Genomic DNA, 17,134 nt, shown 5'->3' with positions numbered 1-17,134 from the left:
CTGAACTGCAGTGAGGAGCAGGTGGGGCTTTCTTGCCAGGCTGGGAGACAAAACTGCAGCAGGCTTCTGGGGGCCACCCAACCACATGCTGACAATGGCCACCACCCCATCCAGATCACATCTCAGGGCCCCCAGTCTGTCTCTGAGTAGCTAGACTATGTCTTTTCCCAGGGGACAGTTGGCCCAGGTCACACACCAAACTGTGGTGTGGAGTAAGGCTGAGGAGTTCACCCAGCTCAGACTGGAGAGTGCAGCAGGCTGGCAGCCACCGGTGCAGAGCTCTCTCCACTTTGTTGACAAGCCAGTGCATGCACCATCCGCATGAGTAGGTCTCTGCTTCTCCAGCCCTCTGTCCCAGAGGTTCTTCCAGCAGCCAAGGGGACTTGTCTCCTCCACAAAAGATACTAGGACTGGGATGCCCAGTCTGTGGCTCAATCTGTAAGCTCCCCAGACTGAGGGTCCCTGAACAGGGATCAAACCCATGCCCTCTGCAGTGGAAGTGCCAGAGCTCTAACCACTGGATCACCAGAGGATTTCTAAGAACACTTACTTTTGTAGAGCAGTTACTATATGCCAAACACTGTTCTAAACGTTTTCACACCCAGGACCCCTTTTAATCTTCACATCAGTGTGATGAGGCCTGTGCCATTCTTGACTCTAGTTTACGGATTAGAAAATGAAAGCTTGGAGAAGTTAAGTAGCTTTTCTGGGGTCACATAAAGTCAAACTCGGGTCTGCTCAATTCCAGAGCCCAATTACTCAACCTCTGATCCTCTCCACCTGGGAAGCTTGTTGCCCTGACTTGCACAGGCAAGACAGTCCACCATGGTAAGAGCACAGACCGGAAGTCACAAGTCCTCGGCTCAGGCTTCAGCTGTGCACTAAATGACCACGGTCACTGCCCTTGATGGCTGTGGACTCAAGTACTCACATCTATCAAATGAGGGCAATGGGCCAAAGCCACCGTTTCTCACCGTCTTCCTCTGAGTCCTGGTGCCCTTAGCAGCCCCACTAAGCACTGCAGTGCCCCCTTTTCCTCTTTCATACATTCGGTCCACTTGTTTCGTCAGGGGACAGTGTGGGTTGGGGCGGGGGGAGGAGGAAGTTCCATTGAAAAAATAAATTTTAAAAAGCAATAAAAAAAAGAACAATCAAAGAACTACCTGGGTCCTCTGTAGGCCAGATGTTTTTTACAGTGGAGATGATTTTTTCTTCCATTTTGAGGAAAGAGAAATGCTCCTGTTTTTTTCCATTGAAGATGCTACTTTCCCACGCAGGGTAGTCACTCAGACGTTGGCACACTGTGTCAGAAAGGGATGGCTGACTATTTCTTGGTCTGATTAATATGTCACAGTTTTAGGGGATGAGGGACTGAGATGAGTGAGCAGTTAGTTTCAGGGCAAACCTGCTTTTTGTCTTGACTGATTCTGTTGTGGGGTGGTGGGGTGTGGGTCCCACATAGCCAAGCTGGTGTCAGTTCAACTCAGTTCTGATTCTCTACTGGAGACACCATTAGAGTCCACAGGTTATGGGCTCAGTCCTACCAGAATGCCCCCAAACTAGATGCCAGTTGCAAATCCACGTTGTTCAGTTAGTTTGCTAGAGGATCTCACATAACTCAGGGAAACATTTTACTTACGAGGTTATCAGTTTAACGTTTATATGTGTACTGTGCTTAGTCATTTCTGATTCTCTGTGACCCTTTGGATGGTAGCCCACCAGGCTCCTCTGTCCATGGGATTTTTCAAGCAAGAATACTGGAGTGGGTTGCCATTTCCTTCTCCAGATGTTCCTGACCCAGGGATTGAACCTGCATCTCGTGTATTTCCTGCATTGGTAGGCAGATTCTTCACTTGCTGAGCCATCAGGGAAGCCTGTGTGTACACACACACACACACACACACACACACACACACGCACACATACATAAAAGTTTGTATATATATATATATATATAAAGAATATAACTCAGATGGAAGCGATGAAGAGGGCAAGGTATGGGAAATGGGCGTAGAGCTTCCATGCTTTCCGAGCTAGTCACTCTCCAGCATCTCCATGTGTTCTTGGCTCAGAAGCTCTCCAGACTAGTCCTTTTGAGTATTTATGGATGCTTCGTTACAAAGTTGTGATCAATTAAGTCATCAGCCATTGATGACTGAACTCAGCCTCCAGCCCCTTGCCCCTCCCCAGAGCTTGATGGGACTCAAAGTTCTAACCCTCTGATCACATGGATATTGCCAACCAGACTCCATCTTTACATGCTTCCTAGGAATCACCTCATTTAGCAGAACAAAAGAGACCTTTATGCTCTCATCAGTTAGGACATTGCAAGGGTTTTAGGAATTCAGTGCCAGAAACAGGGACAAAGATCAAATATGTATTTCTTATAGTATATCACAATATCAGTCTGTCTTTTTTCCCCCATAGAAAAGCCGATGCTTCAGAGCAGACACTCCTTAGATGGCTCCAAACTTGTGGAGAAGGTTGAGACCGCGCAGCCACTGTGGATAACGCTGGCGCTGCAGAAACAGAAGGGGTTTCGGGAGCAGCAGGCAACTCGGGAAGAGAGGAAGCAGGCCAGGGAGGCCAAACAGGCAGAGAAGCTCGCCAGAGAACAAGTAAGTAGCCTGGTCTTCGGCTTTAACTCTGAGCTTGGCTCACTCTCTCTTTTATTTTTTGATCACCACAAGGCTCGTGGGGTCTTAGTTCCCTGACCAGGGATTGAACTGAGGCCCTGGCAGTGAAAGTGCCAAGTCCTAACTACTGGACAGCCAGGGAACTTCCAAGCTTGGCTTTCTTTTAGTTCAGGATTTAAAACAACAGTAATGAGAAAAGGCTGGCCAGGAATGGTGGAAAATACTTAGATGGTAGAGCAGTAAATCAGTTGACCACTGTTAAGCCAAAGAGGTATTTTCAGTTAGAAATTTGATTTGGTTTCCTTATGCTCTTAGGTTAACCTGATTTGGCAGAATCCTCGCACACAACAGTTATATGAAAAATAACGAAAATAACTTTCTTTTAAGCAGTGGGTCGAGAGGAAATTAGGAGTCTTGCTCTGTGGCTCTGATTGTATAGTTTGATGGGACTCTTCCGGGAAAGCCTGTAGCATCCCCTCTTTGGGACATTTGACTGAGCTGCTCCTTGGCTGGGGGCCAGGGTTGAGCACACACTGCTCCCTGTGCAGTCTGGCTCCTCCTCTGGGAGCAGAAGCTGGTGGCCAGCTGATGGAAACCTCTAAGCAGCTTTGCCTTGCATGGTCAGTCCTTCTCTGTCTTTAGGATGAATACATGCTTTCCCTGACTTTCTGTCCATGCAGGTCAGTGTCACCCCACAGCCTGGAAGCAGCAGCGTCAGCAGAGCTAGTTCCCTGCACAAGCCCACCACTCAGCCAGAAGAGAAGAAGCCAGAGACACCAGTGTCCAGGCTTGAGCGCAGAGAACAACTCAAAAAGGCCAACACTCTTCCTACATCAGTGACAGGTAGAGAGAACAGGTCCATTTCTACTTAAGTGTACTTAAAGGTTTTTTCCCTTAAAGCATGTTTTATTTCCTCCAGTGTAAAAACTAGCACAGCATTTTAGGCATTTCAGAGCACAAGCTGTCTTGCCACCCCATTCATAAACTCTGACATGGATAAATATCATCAGAAACATACCCACTATCAGTGGGGTGATGATACACATTTAACAGTCAGGTCTTCAGGGATTAGAGATACCTGTGATTTGTAGTATTTGTCCTTTTCTGTGGTGTAAATACTCCCAACCATGGCTAATTTCAAATTACCAATGTGATATCAAGTGGCTTGTTAAATTCCTGAGCCTTTAACAAGGTAATATGAGCCTTCTCCACCTCCATTGCCTGTGGTCCAACAAGATGAGGTTTTTTGACTTCCTGTAGCAAGGAAGACTGCATACCATAAGAACCGTCTAAACAAAAGATGAGACAAGATTATATTAGGATGTGAGGAAAGGGTGAATTTTAGGTAGAATTTAAATGGAGCCAGTGTTTTTTGATAGTCTCAAAGCCAAGTAGTTGACATCAAGCCTGAGCTGAAAAGCGGATTCAGGAGCCTGTTTCCTTTGACGCCACATACTTAAGACCAGTGTGAAAAAGCTGTATGAGAAATCCCCTACCTGGAGCTCTGCCCTGGCTAGAAATGGAAACTGCTTCTCTGAATCATGGTGATCCAAGTGGCTCAGATGCTCCAGGCAAAAGTGGGCTGGCCCCTTCTCACTGATGTGATTTCAGATAGCTAACTTCTGACTCAGGTGTGACATTAGAGAGCACAGTTGTTCTGCTCTAAGTCCCTGATGTTAATGAACAACAGCAGTGTTCATACAAATTCATGACATGTAAGAGACATGGGCAAGTTAAAAAAAAAAAAATCTTTATCCTGTTAAAAGATAAAATGATCCAATAATGTTTATGACTGTTTCCTTATTGCAAGTCACTTGGAGGATGGAGAGTTTGAAAGAGCTTCCTCTCGCGGGCTCTTAGGGTCCCTGTCTTCCCCAGTAGGCAGCCCTATCTGTTCCTCAGAGGACACCCACCCTCTAGACCCAAGATTTTTTTATGCCTTAAGAAATACCTGCTAGCTGATGTCTGGAAATGTAAAGAGGTCTCATGAGGAAAGCTATATTTACTATTTGGTGTGGAGGAAAAAAACTTTACATTTGAAAACTACTTTGGAACATTTTCTCAAGAACTTCCAAGGGACTTCATTTGATCTTATACCCAGGAATTAAGGATTCTAAACATCATATTGATAAGGGTCAAGAGAGAATTCTTTCAGAATTCTCCAAAGTCAACAACGAGATCAACCTTTGTCTGCCTGATTTCTTAGAGACACCAAAGGGTAAATGCAATTCAGAGTTGGCTCCACCTTAATAAAGCAAGCCTTCTTCTGAAGTTTTGTCTTTTTAATCAGTATTTCCAGAGTTCTGCATACCTGTAAGGCCATTGCCATAGGTACTACATATGACCCAAAAATAAGATGGGAGCCCTCACCATACAAAGCCTCTGAGGTCTGATAAATAGTGATAGGAGACAAAAGAATTTGTTAGACAAGTCTGAGTCATAACAGCAGGAAGGATCCACAGGTCTTGGAGGGAGGAGGGACCCAGGGCATGCTTGGTGGAGGAAGTAGCTTTTAAACTTACCAGCTAACAAGTTCAAACTTCAAACTACTGGTTTAATCTTTTTCTTCATCAAGTTGACTGGTTGCATGACTTAGAATCACAGAATTTACCTATTATTACTATTATTGTGCAGGCATAGCTTCTGAGCACAGAAAAAACTGGGTTTCTAGAAATTCTTTGAAATTAAGATTGACTGCACTGTGATCACTGTAATTCTGTATGCAGCCGTTAGGATCACATAGGTTTCTTTCCCAAATTTCTTCTTGCCAGAGATGCTCAGTGCTTCAGTGGGTTTTGCTTTCTTAATCTCATACTTGTGATAAATAAAAAAAATGTGGCTCTGACTTATATTCCTTTCTCCTTTTCCTTCAAAATCCAGTGGAGATCTCTGATTCAGCTCCCCCAGCGCCACTGGTGAAAGAAGTCACAAAGAGGTTCTCCAACCCAGATGCTGCCCCCGTGTCAACAGAGCCAGCCTGGCTGGCTTTGGCCAAAAGGAAAGCCAAGGCCTGGAGCGACTGTCCGCAGATTATTAAGTAAAGAGTGACTCTTATCCATTCTTATTGCAGTCATTGGCTCTTCTCTTGCCCTTTTTATTTATTTATTTTTTATATGAGGTAAAGAAAACCAAACTAGGGAAAAGAAGCATGTTTTATAGGCTCTAAAATAATGTTTAGAAACTGAACTGGTGGTGTTCCTTGTAAAGAGTGTATTTGCACAACCCTAGGTCCTGGTGCCTTGAGCTCCTCCTAGTTTTGAAGAGAAAATTCCGTCCGAGGGACCACATGAAGTAAAATCTCTCGACTAAGACCTCACAAGAGCCTGCCATGGCCCTTCCACACACACACCCCCACACACCATTCAGAACATGTCCTTTTGCCAACCTTTGTAATATTAATGGTTTTCTTGATTCTTTACTCCAATTTCTTTTCTCTGAACCATTTATTTACCATGTGCTTGGGGATTTCTACCCTTTTCTAAAGTCTTAGTGAAAGGACAAGAATGCCTATTCTCCTGAATGCAGCCATTGGGAATGGCAAGTTAAAAGTCTGGTTTCCAACTCTGTGCCCGTCTTTGCTTCTCATGATTTTGCCCCGACCAGGAACTGTAACACAGCGAGACCATTCACTCTTGTAGTGTGCTGTTGAGCTACAGGCCCTTTTATACCAGAACTCTCCTTAGGGACATGTTAACCATTTGGCCCAGCTGTCTCCTAGGGAACATTTTATTTAAATGTTTAAATAATAAATGATTAAAAAAAAAACAACTACAAATTCTGTGTCTCTGAGAATCCCCATTTAGTGTAGTTATTCTTAACAAGTTCAGGCTTTATCCCAGACCTACTCAGATATCCTGTAAGGATGAGGCCAGATTGTGTATATTCTGGTAAAAACTCTTCATCACAAAGGGTGAGAAGCGTAGGATACACTGCTTCTAGTGCTACCTACTTTTTAAAACTCTGAAGGGGAGGCTCACTTCACCCAAAGCAGCAAAAGTGAGACAAGAAGACTAATAAAACAGCCTCCAAACCAACCATTTATTATGGAGTGCAAGAGCCTACTGACATTACATGTCTCTGAAAATCTTTGAAGTCACTAGGGAAAGTTAACAGTTAAGACAAGATTTGAAGCCTTTTGTACTAAGGACTTCCTGTGGGGAATTTCTTTCTTTACCATAGCCAACTAATTCATATTTAGAGTCAAATGTTCAATAGCATTAAAACATCTCAAGAGTTTTAAGTGGCCTTGTTATTATATACATGAGATTTTTTAAAAGGTGTGGGGGGGCTTGGCAATTTAAAAGCCACATATATTCACTTTTATTTCCCTAAATTTGCTTTACATGAAACACAGAGCAAACCCACACGTTGCTAGGACTTAACTTACATTTCATGATGTTGACATAGTCCCTTTTTCTTCAATTCTGACTTCAAAATCTAAATACAAATCCTTTGCTTAGTGCAGCAGGGGAAGGAATTACACCCATTTTTTCTCTCCTACAAAAACACATTTTATTAGTATTTTATTAGTATCATTTTCCTTATTTATGCAATGACAATGTCTGTTATTCTATTATGTACCTTAAAGAAAGGATGAGTGCAAAAATATTTACCATATACAAGGCATCTTCTTTCTGGAAACAATGGCTCAGCCTCATGGTAGTACCTGGCCGCCTCATGGTAGTACCTGGAATGTGTGGTGAAATGGATAGTTGTACTTTTGCAAGTTGGAGTTAACATATATAGTGGACCTTCAACAGAATCAATGGGACGTTAATTTTTTTAATGGCTATGAGACGCAATTAATATTCCACTGCACGTTTTCCACACTGTTCATTTCTAAATCAAATATGTAGGCATTTGTTACCTTTGATGATTTCCTCACAAATATAACACTTTTTTAGTAAGAATCTTTCCACTTAGAGCCCTAGAATTATAGTGCTACTTTAATTCTTCTGCATTGACTTTTTCTTTCATGCTGTCAGCTTTGAATAACAATCACAGTAATGGCAGAGAACAGGCGAAGAGATCAGGTCATTAACAAAGAATGGTAGATAAGTCAAGTCTGTACTGGCTTCCCACTGAGCCCATGCAAAGGAGGAGAAATACCTCAGTTAAAAATTTTCCATCAAAATCTTTAAGAGTATACGGAAGAAAAGACAGTCATAGCACTTCCAGCAACTTCTAAAGGCTACATGTTTAATACTTCATGTAAAAATTACTCCAAATTTGCACTAAATACCAATGAAGTGTTATTTTTCTTTAGTTGTGTTGCAGTCTTTTCTGATCAACAAACTATGGGGGAAATTCTGTAAAGCATATAAGAATTCAAGACTTTTAAAAGAAATGAATGATTGCTAGTTAAATACACAAGCTTTTTTTTTTTAACAAATATACACTTCTGGCAAGGTTATAGATGATTAACCTCTGTTCATAAGACTTAAATATACAAAACTAGAGGTTTTTTGTTTACTTTTTTTTCAAGTGCAATTGTTTCTTATACATGTTACTATTAAATTATCATTTTAGCCAGTTATTAGCAAATTGTAGTATGTATTGTCTCTTCTTGTGACATTTAGTTTTAATTGCTTATTTTAAAGCAGAAACATTAGAATTACAAGTGTCTTGCAATATTTTTATCAACAATAAAATGTAGTAGACTTAACAATGAAAATACCTTAGTGTGATTTTAATATTATTTTGAGATTTTGGTTGTATAAAGTTTTAATGTAAAATGTCCATTATTGAAGGAAAAAGACCTTTCAATAAAAAATACCCACAAGATCTTTGGCACTGATGGAATTTCCTTTTCAAGTTGAAGTTTTTACCGATTTCAGTGACCATCTACAGAGACTTCATATTTACTTTTAAGAAAGATAAATTTCAAGGCATTTTATAGGGTACCTTATTATTTTTAATTAGATATTTTGGGAGAAAAATAATGAGTAGGAGACAAATAAAATGGGATTCCCTGGTGGCTCAGATGATTAAAAAAAAGAATTCACCTGCAATGCCGGAGACCCGGGTTTGATCCCTGAGTTGGGAAGATCCCCTGGAGACGGGAATGGCTACCCACTCCAGTATTCTTGCCTGGACAGAAGAGCCTGGCGGGCTACAGTCCATGGAGTCGAAAAGAGTCAGACATAATTGAGCGACTAACACTTCCACTTTTTCACTTCAATGAGTAGGGGACAAATAAAATGTTTATCTGAATCCTAAATTTGAATTGGTCTGTGTCTCAGACCCCAAAAATGTACTTATCTTCATTCCATACGTTCTGCATTGACTTCACAGAGGTTGAAACACACACTGATATGTGTGTTTGGCAAAATGCTAACAGGCTTGCACTTGTGAGAAAAACACCAAGTTGAACTACTTCCCGACAGCCCAAGCCTCTGAGGAGATGGCCGCTTTTGCAGGGGAGGTGGTTGCTAGTCACAGTGTATGTTCTAGGAATGAGTTTTTGCCCTTCATGACATAAAGGTATTATACCTATGTGACCACATGGTAATGTTTGATGTTGAAATGAATAGACCTTTATCTTAACCTCACAGGATTCTTTGGACGGTTAAATTAGACCAGGTGTATAAAGTGCCACTCACCACACTTACACAGAGAAGGCAATGACAACCTACTCCAGTACTCTTGCCTGGCAAATCCCATGGACGGAGGAGCCTGGTAGGCTGCAATCCATGGGGTCGCTAAGAGTCAGACACGACTGAGCGACTTCACTTTCACTTTTCACTTTCATGCACTGGAGAAGGAAATAGCAACCCACTCCAGTGTTCTTACCTGGAGAATCCCAAGGACGGCGGAGCCTGGTGGGCTGCCATCTATGGGGTCGCACAGAGCCGGACACGACTGAAGTGACTTAGCAGCAGCAGCAGCAGCAGTGTCTCAGACAAAATGATCTTACAACCTCTTTACTCAAAGTATGGGCCATGGAACAGCAGCATGGGCACAAGCTGAGAGCATGTGAGAAACACAGCTTAGGGCCCCAGACCAGACCTACTGACTCACAGGGCCAGATGAGGGCAAATGGAGTAATGTGAGCAAGGCACTTGCCTTGGGTGCTAAAAAAGTAATCGAGAGAAGTGCTATTTTAATGCAATATTTTTTTTAAAGACTAATGGAAATTCTATGATGAACGAGTATCAAAATTTTAAATAAATATGGGGTCAGTATTACTTATTTTCCCTTTTGTCTTAGGTCCCAGTGTGGCTCAACCAAGCCCTTTCCTCTCAACTGGACTAGGCATTTAGCAACAGCTCCAGGTGGTGAATACATTAAAGGTGAAGCAGCATGGATCTAAAACCTGGCAGAAGTTATGTTGTTCTTTTGGGCTGACCATGCCCTCAATGCCCTTTCTAAGTTTGGGGAAGTCTCCATCTTGTGGGTCTTAGTAGAGGGCAGCACTCACCTCCTACTATAGTTGAAATGCCTGTTAGGTGCTTTCCTGTACTCTGGTGGGCATGACAACATGTGTCATCTCAAATTGGAAGGGACTGTGGATTGGGAGCAACTGACCAAAAGACGGGGGAACTGTGAGGAAGTCTGGTAGTGATAGGGAACAGTGTCTGGTGTTAGTGGGGTCAGCCATAAAGTAAGCATTTAGTTTCAAGGACAGCAGCTGTCTTCTGCCCAAAATGATATGATGATTTTAGGCATTCCTTATTCCTGGCTGTATAGCTCCAGCCCTCTATAATTCTGCAAGAGACTTAATATTCTTTTAAAAATTCACTCTGGAGGAGACTGACCATGATGGCAATCAGTCATCTTGAAAGACCCTGAGCTTATCTCCTTTCACAGGCACACCAAAATCACAACTATTTCCAGAACAACATTTGATGATAACAACCGGAACCTACCAAAAGATCTTACACAACTTAAGCATAATGAGCCACAACAAAATGGATAAATGGTAATATTCAAGATATGGTCAAGTCCTATATCTTTGGAAAGAAGACCCACAAATGGGAAAATAATTATATCAGAAAGGTTCTCCCAAAGGACTACAAGGTCTGAGCCTCAAAATTGGGCTCCCCAGACCAGGGGTCCTGCACCAGGAAGATAAGCCCCCAGAGTATTTAGCTTTGAAAGTCAGCGAGGTTTACTTTCAGGACTCCCAGAGAGCCAGGGGAAATAGAGAATTCATCTTAAAGGGCACATATAAAATCTCACATGCTCTGGGACTCAGGGCATAAGAGATAATTTGACAGAAGCCTAGGTCAGACCTTCCTGCTGATTGTGGAGTCTTTCAGAGGCAGGAGGCAGCTGCAGCTCACCCTGGGGACGCAGACACTGGCACCAGCCATCCTTGGGAGTTTCTTCTACCACATACGCACTGGTATTGGCAAGGGCCTTTGTGGAATCTTCCTTTTAGTTTTTAGCCCCAAGATGTAGCCCTGCCTGGCTCTACTGTTCAGGGAGCCAGCTCCAACCTCTGGACCGGCCTCACCCAGGGCAGCAGCAGATCCAAGATAGCCACAATCCTGTAGCCTGAAGTTCCACCAGCAGCCCAGGCCATGTCCTGGGATGACATGGGCCTGGGTCCTTGCCCTGCCCACTAGCAACCCAATAAAAGCTTTGGGATATCTGAGATCCTGTACCCAACTGCGTCAGGAACAGCCCCTCTTCTACCCCTCCTCCCCAGCAGTGATCTGAAAACAGTTCCGGGACCCCCGGCTTGTCAGTAGACCAGTGCTAACTCAGGACTTGACTTCACCCACCACAGAGTGGGCAACAGCCCGGGAGTCTTCTAGACCCTGGCTACCCACCAATGAACCCGCACTAGCCCGGGGCCTCCTGGGGTTCTATAGTCAGCTATCCTGTGACCTGGCCCTACCAACCAGGGGCCAGTAGCCTCTGCACAGGGCAGGGCTTAGCAACTAACCTGACCAGGAGCCAATCAAGCCTACCAGACAGCCCACATAGTTTGCTCAGCACAACAGAAGGACCCACACAGCAGGGAACCATCAGAGCACACAGCTTGGGTGATGAGGGGAGTGCACTGCTGGGACAGTAGGACGTCTCCTACAGAAGACCACTTCTCTAAGGCTGGAACACATAACCAACTCACCAGAAACATAAAACACCAATAGCAACTTAGGCAAAATGAGGCAAGAGAGGAACACGTTCTAGATGAACGAACAAGATAAAACCCCACAAGAAGAAATTAGTGAAGTGGAGAAAGGCAAATACGTAAGAAAGTGTTCAGGGTAATGATCATAAAGATGATTAGGGAATCTGGGGGAAAAAACGGGTACACAGAGTGAAAGTTAAAAGGTTTTTAGCAAAGAGTTGGAAAATATAATGGAGACGGAAATGGCAACCTTCTCCAATATTCTTGCCTGGAGAATTCCACGGACAGAGGAGCCTGGCAGGCTACAGTCCTGGGGCCGTAGAGTCAGACATGACCGAGCGACTATCACTCACACTCACTAGAAAATATAAATAATATCCAAAGATGAAGAATAACTGCAATTAAAAATACACTAAAAAGAATCAACGTAGACTAAATGGTACAGATAAATGGATCAGTGACCTGGAAGACACAGTAGTGGAAATCACTGTTGCTGAAGAGGAAAAAAGAAAAAGAAATGAGGACTGTATAAGAGACCTCTGGGGCAACATCAAATGCATTGATGTTCACATTACAGGGGAGAAGAGAGAGAGAAAGGGGCTGAGAACATATTTGAGCCATAATAGTTGAAAACTTCCCTAACGTGGGAAAGGAAACAGACATCCAAGTCCAGGAAGTGCAGAGTCCCATATAGGATTAACCCAAAGAACAACACACTAAAATACTGTAATTAAATGTTAAAAATTAGAGAATATTAAAACCAGCAAAGGAAAAACAACAAATAACATAGAAAGGAACTCATAAAGGGCTATCAGTTGACTTTTCATCAGAAACTATGTAGGCCAGAAGGGCAACATATTTAAAGTGATGAAAGGAAAGCCTACAACCAATACCCTACCCAGCAAGGCTCTCATTCAGATAGGCTCTCATTCAGATTTTACGGAAAGATTAAAATCTTTTCAGACAAGCAAGAGCTAAAAGAGTTCAGCACTACCAAACCAGCTTTACAAGAAATATTAAAGGATTTTTCTCTTAGTAAAAAAGGCCACAACTAGAAAAATGAAAATTACAAAATGAAAAAGCTCACTGGTAAAAGCAAACATTCAGTAAAGGTAGGAAATCACCCACGCACAAAGCTAGTAGGGAGGTTAAAAAAACAAGAATATGGACATATGGACTAAGAGTTGGACCATAAAGAAGGCTGAGTGCTGAGGAATTGATGCTCTCATACTGTGGTGCTGGAGAAGACTCTTGAGAGCCCCTTGGACAGCAAGGAGATCAAACTAGTCAATCCTAAAGGAAATCAACCCTGAATATTCATTGGGAGGACTAGTGCTGAAGCTGAAGCTCCAATACTTTGGCCACCTAATGCGAAGATCTGACTCACTGGAAAAGACCCTGATGCTGGGACAGACTGAGGGCAAGAGGAGATGGGGGCATAAGAGGATGAGATGGTTGGATGGCATCAGTGACTCAATGGACATGAGTTTGAACAAGCACTGGGAGATGGTGAAGAACAGGGAAGCCTGGTATCCTGCAGTTCATGGGGTGGCAGAGAGTTGTACACAACTTAGAAACTGAACAACAAAAAAAGATATCAAAAACAGTAATTATGAGGGGAGGAAAGTAAAAATACAGGATTCTTAAAATGCATTTGAAATTAAGAGGTCAAGAACTTAAAACAATCTTGTATAAATACAGATTGCTATATAAATACCTCATGGGAATTACAAGCCAAACATCTATAATAGATACACAGAAGAAAAGGAATCCAAACATTAAAGATAGTCATCAAATAACAAAAGACAGGAACAACAACTACAAAAACTACCCCAAAACAATTAACAAAATGGCAATAAGAACATGCATAGCAATAAACACTTCAAATGTAAATGGATTAAATGCTCCAAAAGATATCAGGTGGCTGAAGGCAAAAAAAAAAAAAAGGAATCCTGCCTATAGGAGACTTAGATTTAAAGACATACATAAATGTCTTTAAATATAAACATAAAGTGAAGGGATGCAAAAGGTATTGAATGCAAATAGAGATAATAAGAAAGCCAGAGTAGCAATACTTATACCTGATAAAATAGATGTTAAAATAGAGATTGTTGGAGGAGACAAAGGACACTACATGGTGGAGGCTAAACAATACGCTACTAAAAAAAAAAACAAAACAAAACAAGGGATTACTGAAGAAGTCAAAGAGGAAATTAAAAAAGAATACCCAGAGACAAATGAAAATGAAAAACAATGATCCAAAATCTATGGGACACACCAAAAGCAGCTCTAAGAGGGAAGTTTATGGTGATACAAGACCTCAGGAAATGAGGAAAATCTCAAACCACCTAATGTTACAGCTAAACTAGAAAAAGCAAACAAAACCCAAAGTTAGTATAAGGAAACGTATCAAAAAGACTAGAGCATAAATAAACTTTAAAAACAATAAAATTATCAATGAAACTGAAAAATACTTCTTTGAAAAGATGTTAAAAATTGATATACCTTTAGTTTGAACTCATCAAGAAAAGAGAGCACAAACCAACAAAATTAGAAATGAAAAAGGAGAAGTTACAAACATCACCACAGAAATATGAAACATCAGAAGAGATTCCTACGGAAAACTATATGCTAATAAAATGGACAACTCAGAAGAAAGGGACAAATTCCTAGAAATGTACAATCTGCCAAGACTGAACCAGGAAGAAATAGAAAATATGAATAGACAACTTACCAGTAATGAAACTAAACCAGCAATTTAATAACTCCCAATAGAAGTCCAGGATTAGATGGCTTCACAAGTAAATTCAACAAAATATTTAGAGATGAATTAACACCTATCTTTCTCAAACTATTCCCAAAAAATTGCAGAAGAAGGAATGCATCTGAACTCATTCTAGGAAGGTAGCATCACTGTGATACTAAAACCAAAGATACTACAGAAAAAAAGAAAAAGAAAATTATAGGCCAATATCACTAATAAAGATAGATGCAGAAATTCCTCAACAAAATACTAGTAAACTGAATCTAACAATACATTAAATGGGTCATAAAACATGATTAAGAGGGATTACCCCAAAGATGCAAGGACTTTTTGGTATCTGCAAATCGATCAGTATAACACTACATTAACAAACTGAAGAATAATAACTGTATGATCACAAGAGATGCAGAAAAGCTTCTGACAATATTCAATATCCATTTATGATATAAACTCCCCAGAAGGTGTGTATAAAGGGAACATACCTCAACATAATAAAGGCCATATATGATAAACACACAGCTTGGAGAAGGCAATGGCAACCCACTCCAGTACTCTTACCTGGAAAATCCCATGGACAGAGGAGCCTGGTAGGCTGCAGTCCATGGGGTCTCTAGGAGTCGGATACGACTGAGTGACTTCACTTTCACTTTTATGCATTGGAGAAGGAAATGGCAACCCGCTCCAGTGTTCCTGCCTGGAGAATCCCAGGGACAGCGGAGCCTGGTGGGCTGCCGTCTATGGGGGTCGCACAGAGTCGGACATGACTGAAGTGACTTAGCAGCAGCAGCAACATCATACTCAAAGGCGAAAAGCTGAAAGTGTTTCCTCTAAGATCAAGAACAAGACAAGGATGCCCACTCAAGGTACTTTTAATCAACACAGTATTGGATGTCCTAGTCACAGCAATTGGACAAGAGAAGTAAGATGGTTGGATGGTATCACCACTTCAATGGACATGAATTTGAGCAAACTCTGGGAGACAGTGAAGGACAGGGAAGCCTGGCATGCTGCAGTCCATGAGGTCACAGAGTTGGACACAACTGAGCAACTGAACAACAACAAACTGGAAAGGAAGAAGTAAAACTGTCACTGTTTGCAGATGACATACTACATACAAAATATCCTAGACACCATCAGAATACTACTAGAGCTCATCAATGAATTTAGTAAAGTTGTAGGATACAAATTAACATACATAAATTGGTTCCATCTCTATATACTAAAAATGAGTAATCAGAAAGAGGAATTAAGTATATAATCCCGTTTACCATCGCATTAAAATGATTAAAATACCTAGGTATAAACCTCCTTAGTGGTAAAATACCTGTATTGGGAAAACCATAAGGCACTGATGAAAGAAACTAAAGACAACACAAACAGATGGGAAAATATACCACATTCAGAGACTGGAAGAATTAATACCAAGGAAACCTACAGATTCAATGCAGTCTCTTATCAAAATACCAAGGGCATTTTTCACAGATAGTTTTAAAATCTGTATGGAAATACAAAAGACCCTAAGCAGTTAAAATATCCCGAGAAAGAAGAACAGATCTAGACAAATCAAGCTCCCTGACTTCAAACTATACTACAAAGCTACGATAACAAAACAGCATGGCACTGGCAAAAAACATCAACAGAACAGAACAGAATAGAGAGCCCAGAAATAAGCCCACACATTTACAGTCAATTAATCTATGACAAAGGAGGCAAGAATATTAAATGGAGGGGGAAAATCTCTTCAATAATTGGTGTTGCAAAAACAAGACAGCTACATGTGAAAGAATGAAATTAGAACCTATATACACAAATTAATTCAAGATGGATTAAAGACATAAATATAAGACTGGAAACCATAAAATTCTTAGAGAAAAACATAGGCAGAACAGTCTGACACATATTGCAGCAATATTGTTTTGAATCTGTCTCCTAAAACAAAGGAAATAAAAAGCAAAAATAAACAAATGGGAACTAATTAAGCTTTAAAACTTATGTACAGCAAAGGAAACCATCAACAAAATGAAAAGACAACCTACTGAATGGGACAAAATATTTGCAAATGATATGACCAACTTGTGGTCATATCCAACATATATAAATAACTCATACAACCCAACATCAAAAGAAAAAAACCTGATTAAAAACTGGGCAGAAGACCTGAACAGATATTTTTCCCAGAAAGGAAATGCAGATGATCAACAGGCTCATGAAAAGATCCTCAGCATCACTAATCACCAGGGAAGTACAAACTCCAATGAGATATCATGACAGACAGGTCAGATGGTTATCATCAAAAAGAACACAAACAACAAATGATGGTGAGGAAGTGGAGAAAAGGGGAATCCCCTGTTGAGGAGAAACCTAAATTGGTGTAGCCACTGTGGAAAACAGTATGCAAGTATCTCAAAAAAGCTAAAAATAGAACTACCATATGACTCAGCAATTCCACCACTCTTGGATATATATTATCTGAAAAACAAAAACAACAAAAACACTAGTTCAAAAAAATATATGCATCCCACTGTTCATAGCAGAATTATTTATAATTCCAAGATATGGAAGCAATTTAAGTGTCCATCAACAGATGAACAGATTAAGAGGATATGGTGTATGTATACAATGGAATGCTGCTGCTGCTGCTAAGTCGCTTCA

At 41.2% G+C, this 17,134-nt stretch overlaps 1 protein-coding gene across 5 annotated transcripts in view; it reads left to right on the top strand.

Moving 5' to 3' along the window:
- KIAA1211 (KIAA1211 ortholog) overlaps positions 1-8,419 on the top strand; it is a 185,735-nt gene extending 177,316 nt beyond the window's left edge. For all 5 annotated transcript variants that reach the window (XM_010859661.1, XM_010859662.1, XM_010859663.1 and 2 more), the window contains 3 exons: positions 2,428-2,618; positions 3,317-3,479; positions 5,517-8,419. In XM_010859661.1, the coding sequence (XP_010857963.1) occupies positions 2,428-2,618; positions 3,317-3,479; positions 5,517-5,677 (515 nt within the window). In that variant the 3' untranslated portion in view covers positions 5,678-8,419. The remainder of the gene's footprint in view (positions 1-2,427; positions 2,619-3,316; positions 3,480-5,516) is intronic.
- Positions 8,420-17,134: the final 8,715 nt, after the last annotated feature.

The sequence above is a fragment of the Bison bison genome, unplaced genomic scaffold, assembly GCF_000754665.1.
Source record: "Bison bison bison isolate TAMUID 2011002044 unplaced genomic scaffold, Bison_UMD1.0 scf7180017864458, whole genome shotgun sequence".
In the NCBI taxonomy this organism is placed as follows: domain Eukaryota; kingdom Metazoa; phylum Chordata; class Mammalia; order Artiodactyla; family Bovidae; genus Bison; species Bison bison.
The sequence above is the reverse complement of the archived record's forward strand: the minus strand, read 5'-3'. Positions and strand labels throughout refer to the sequence as shown.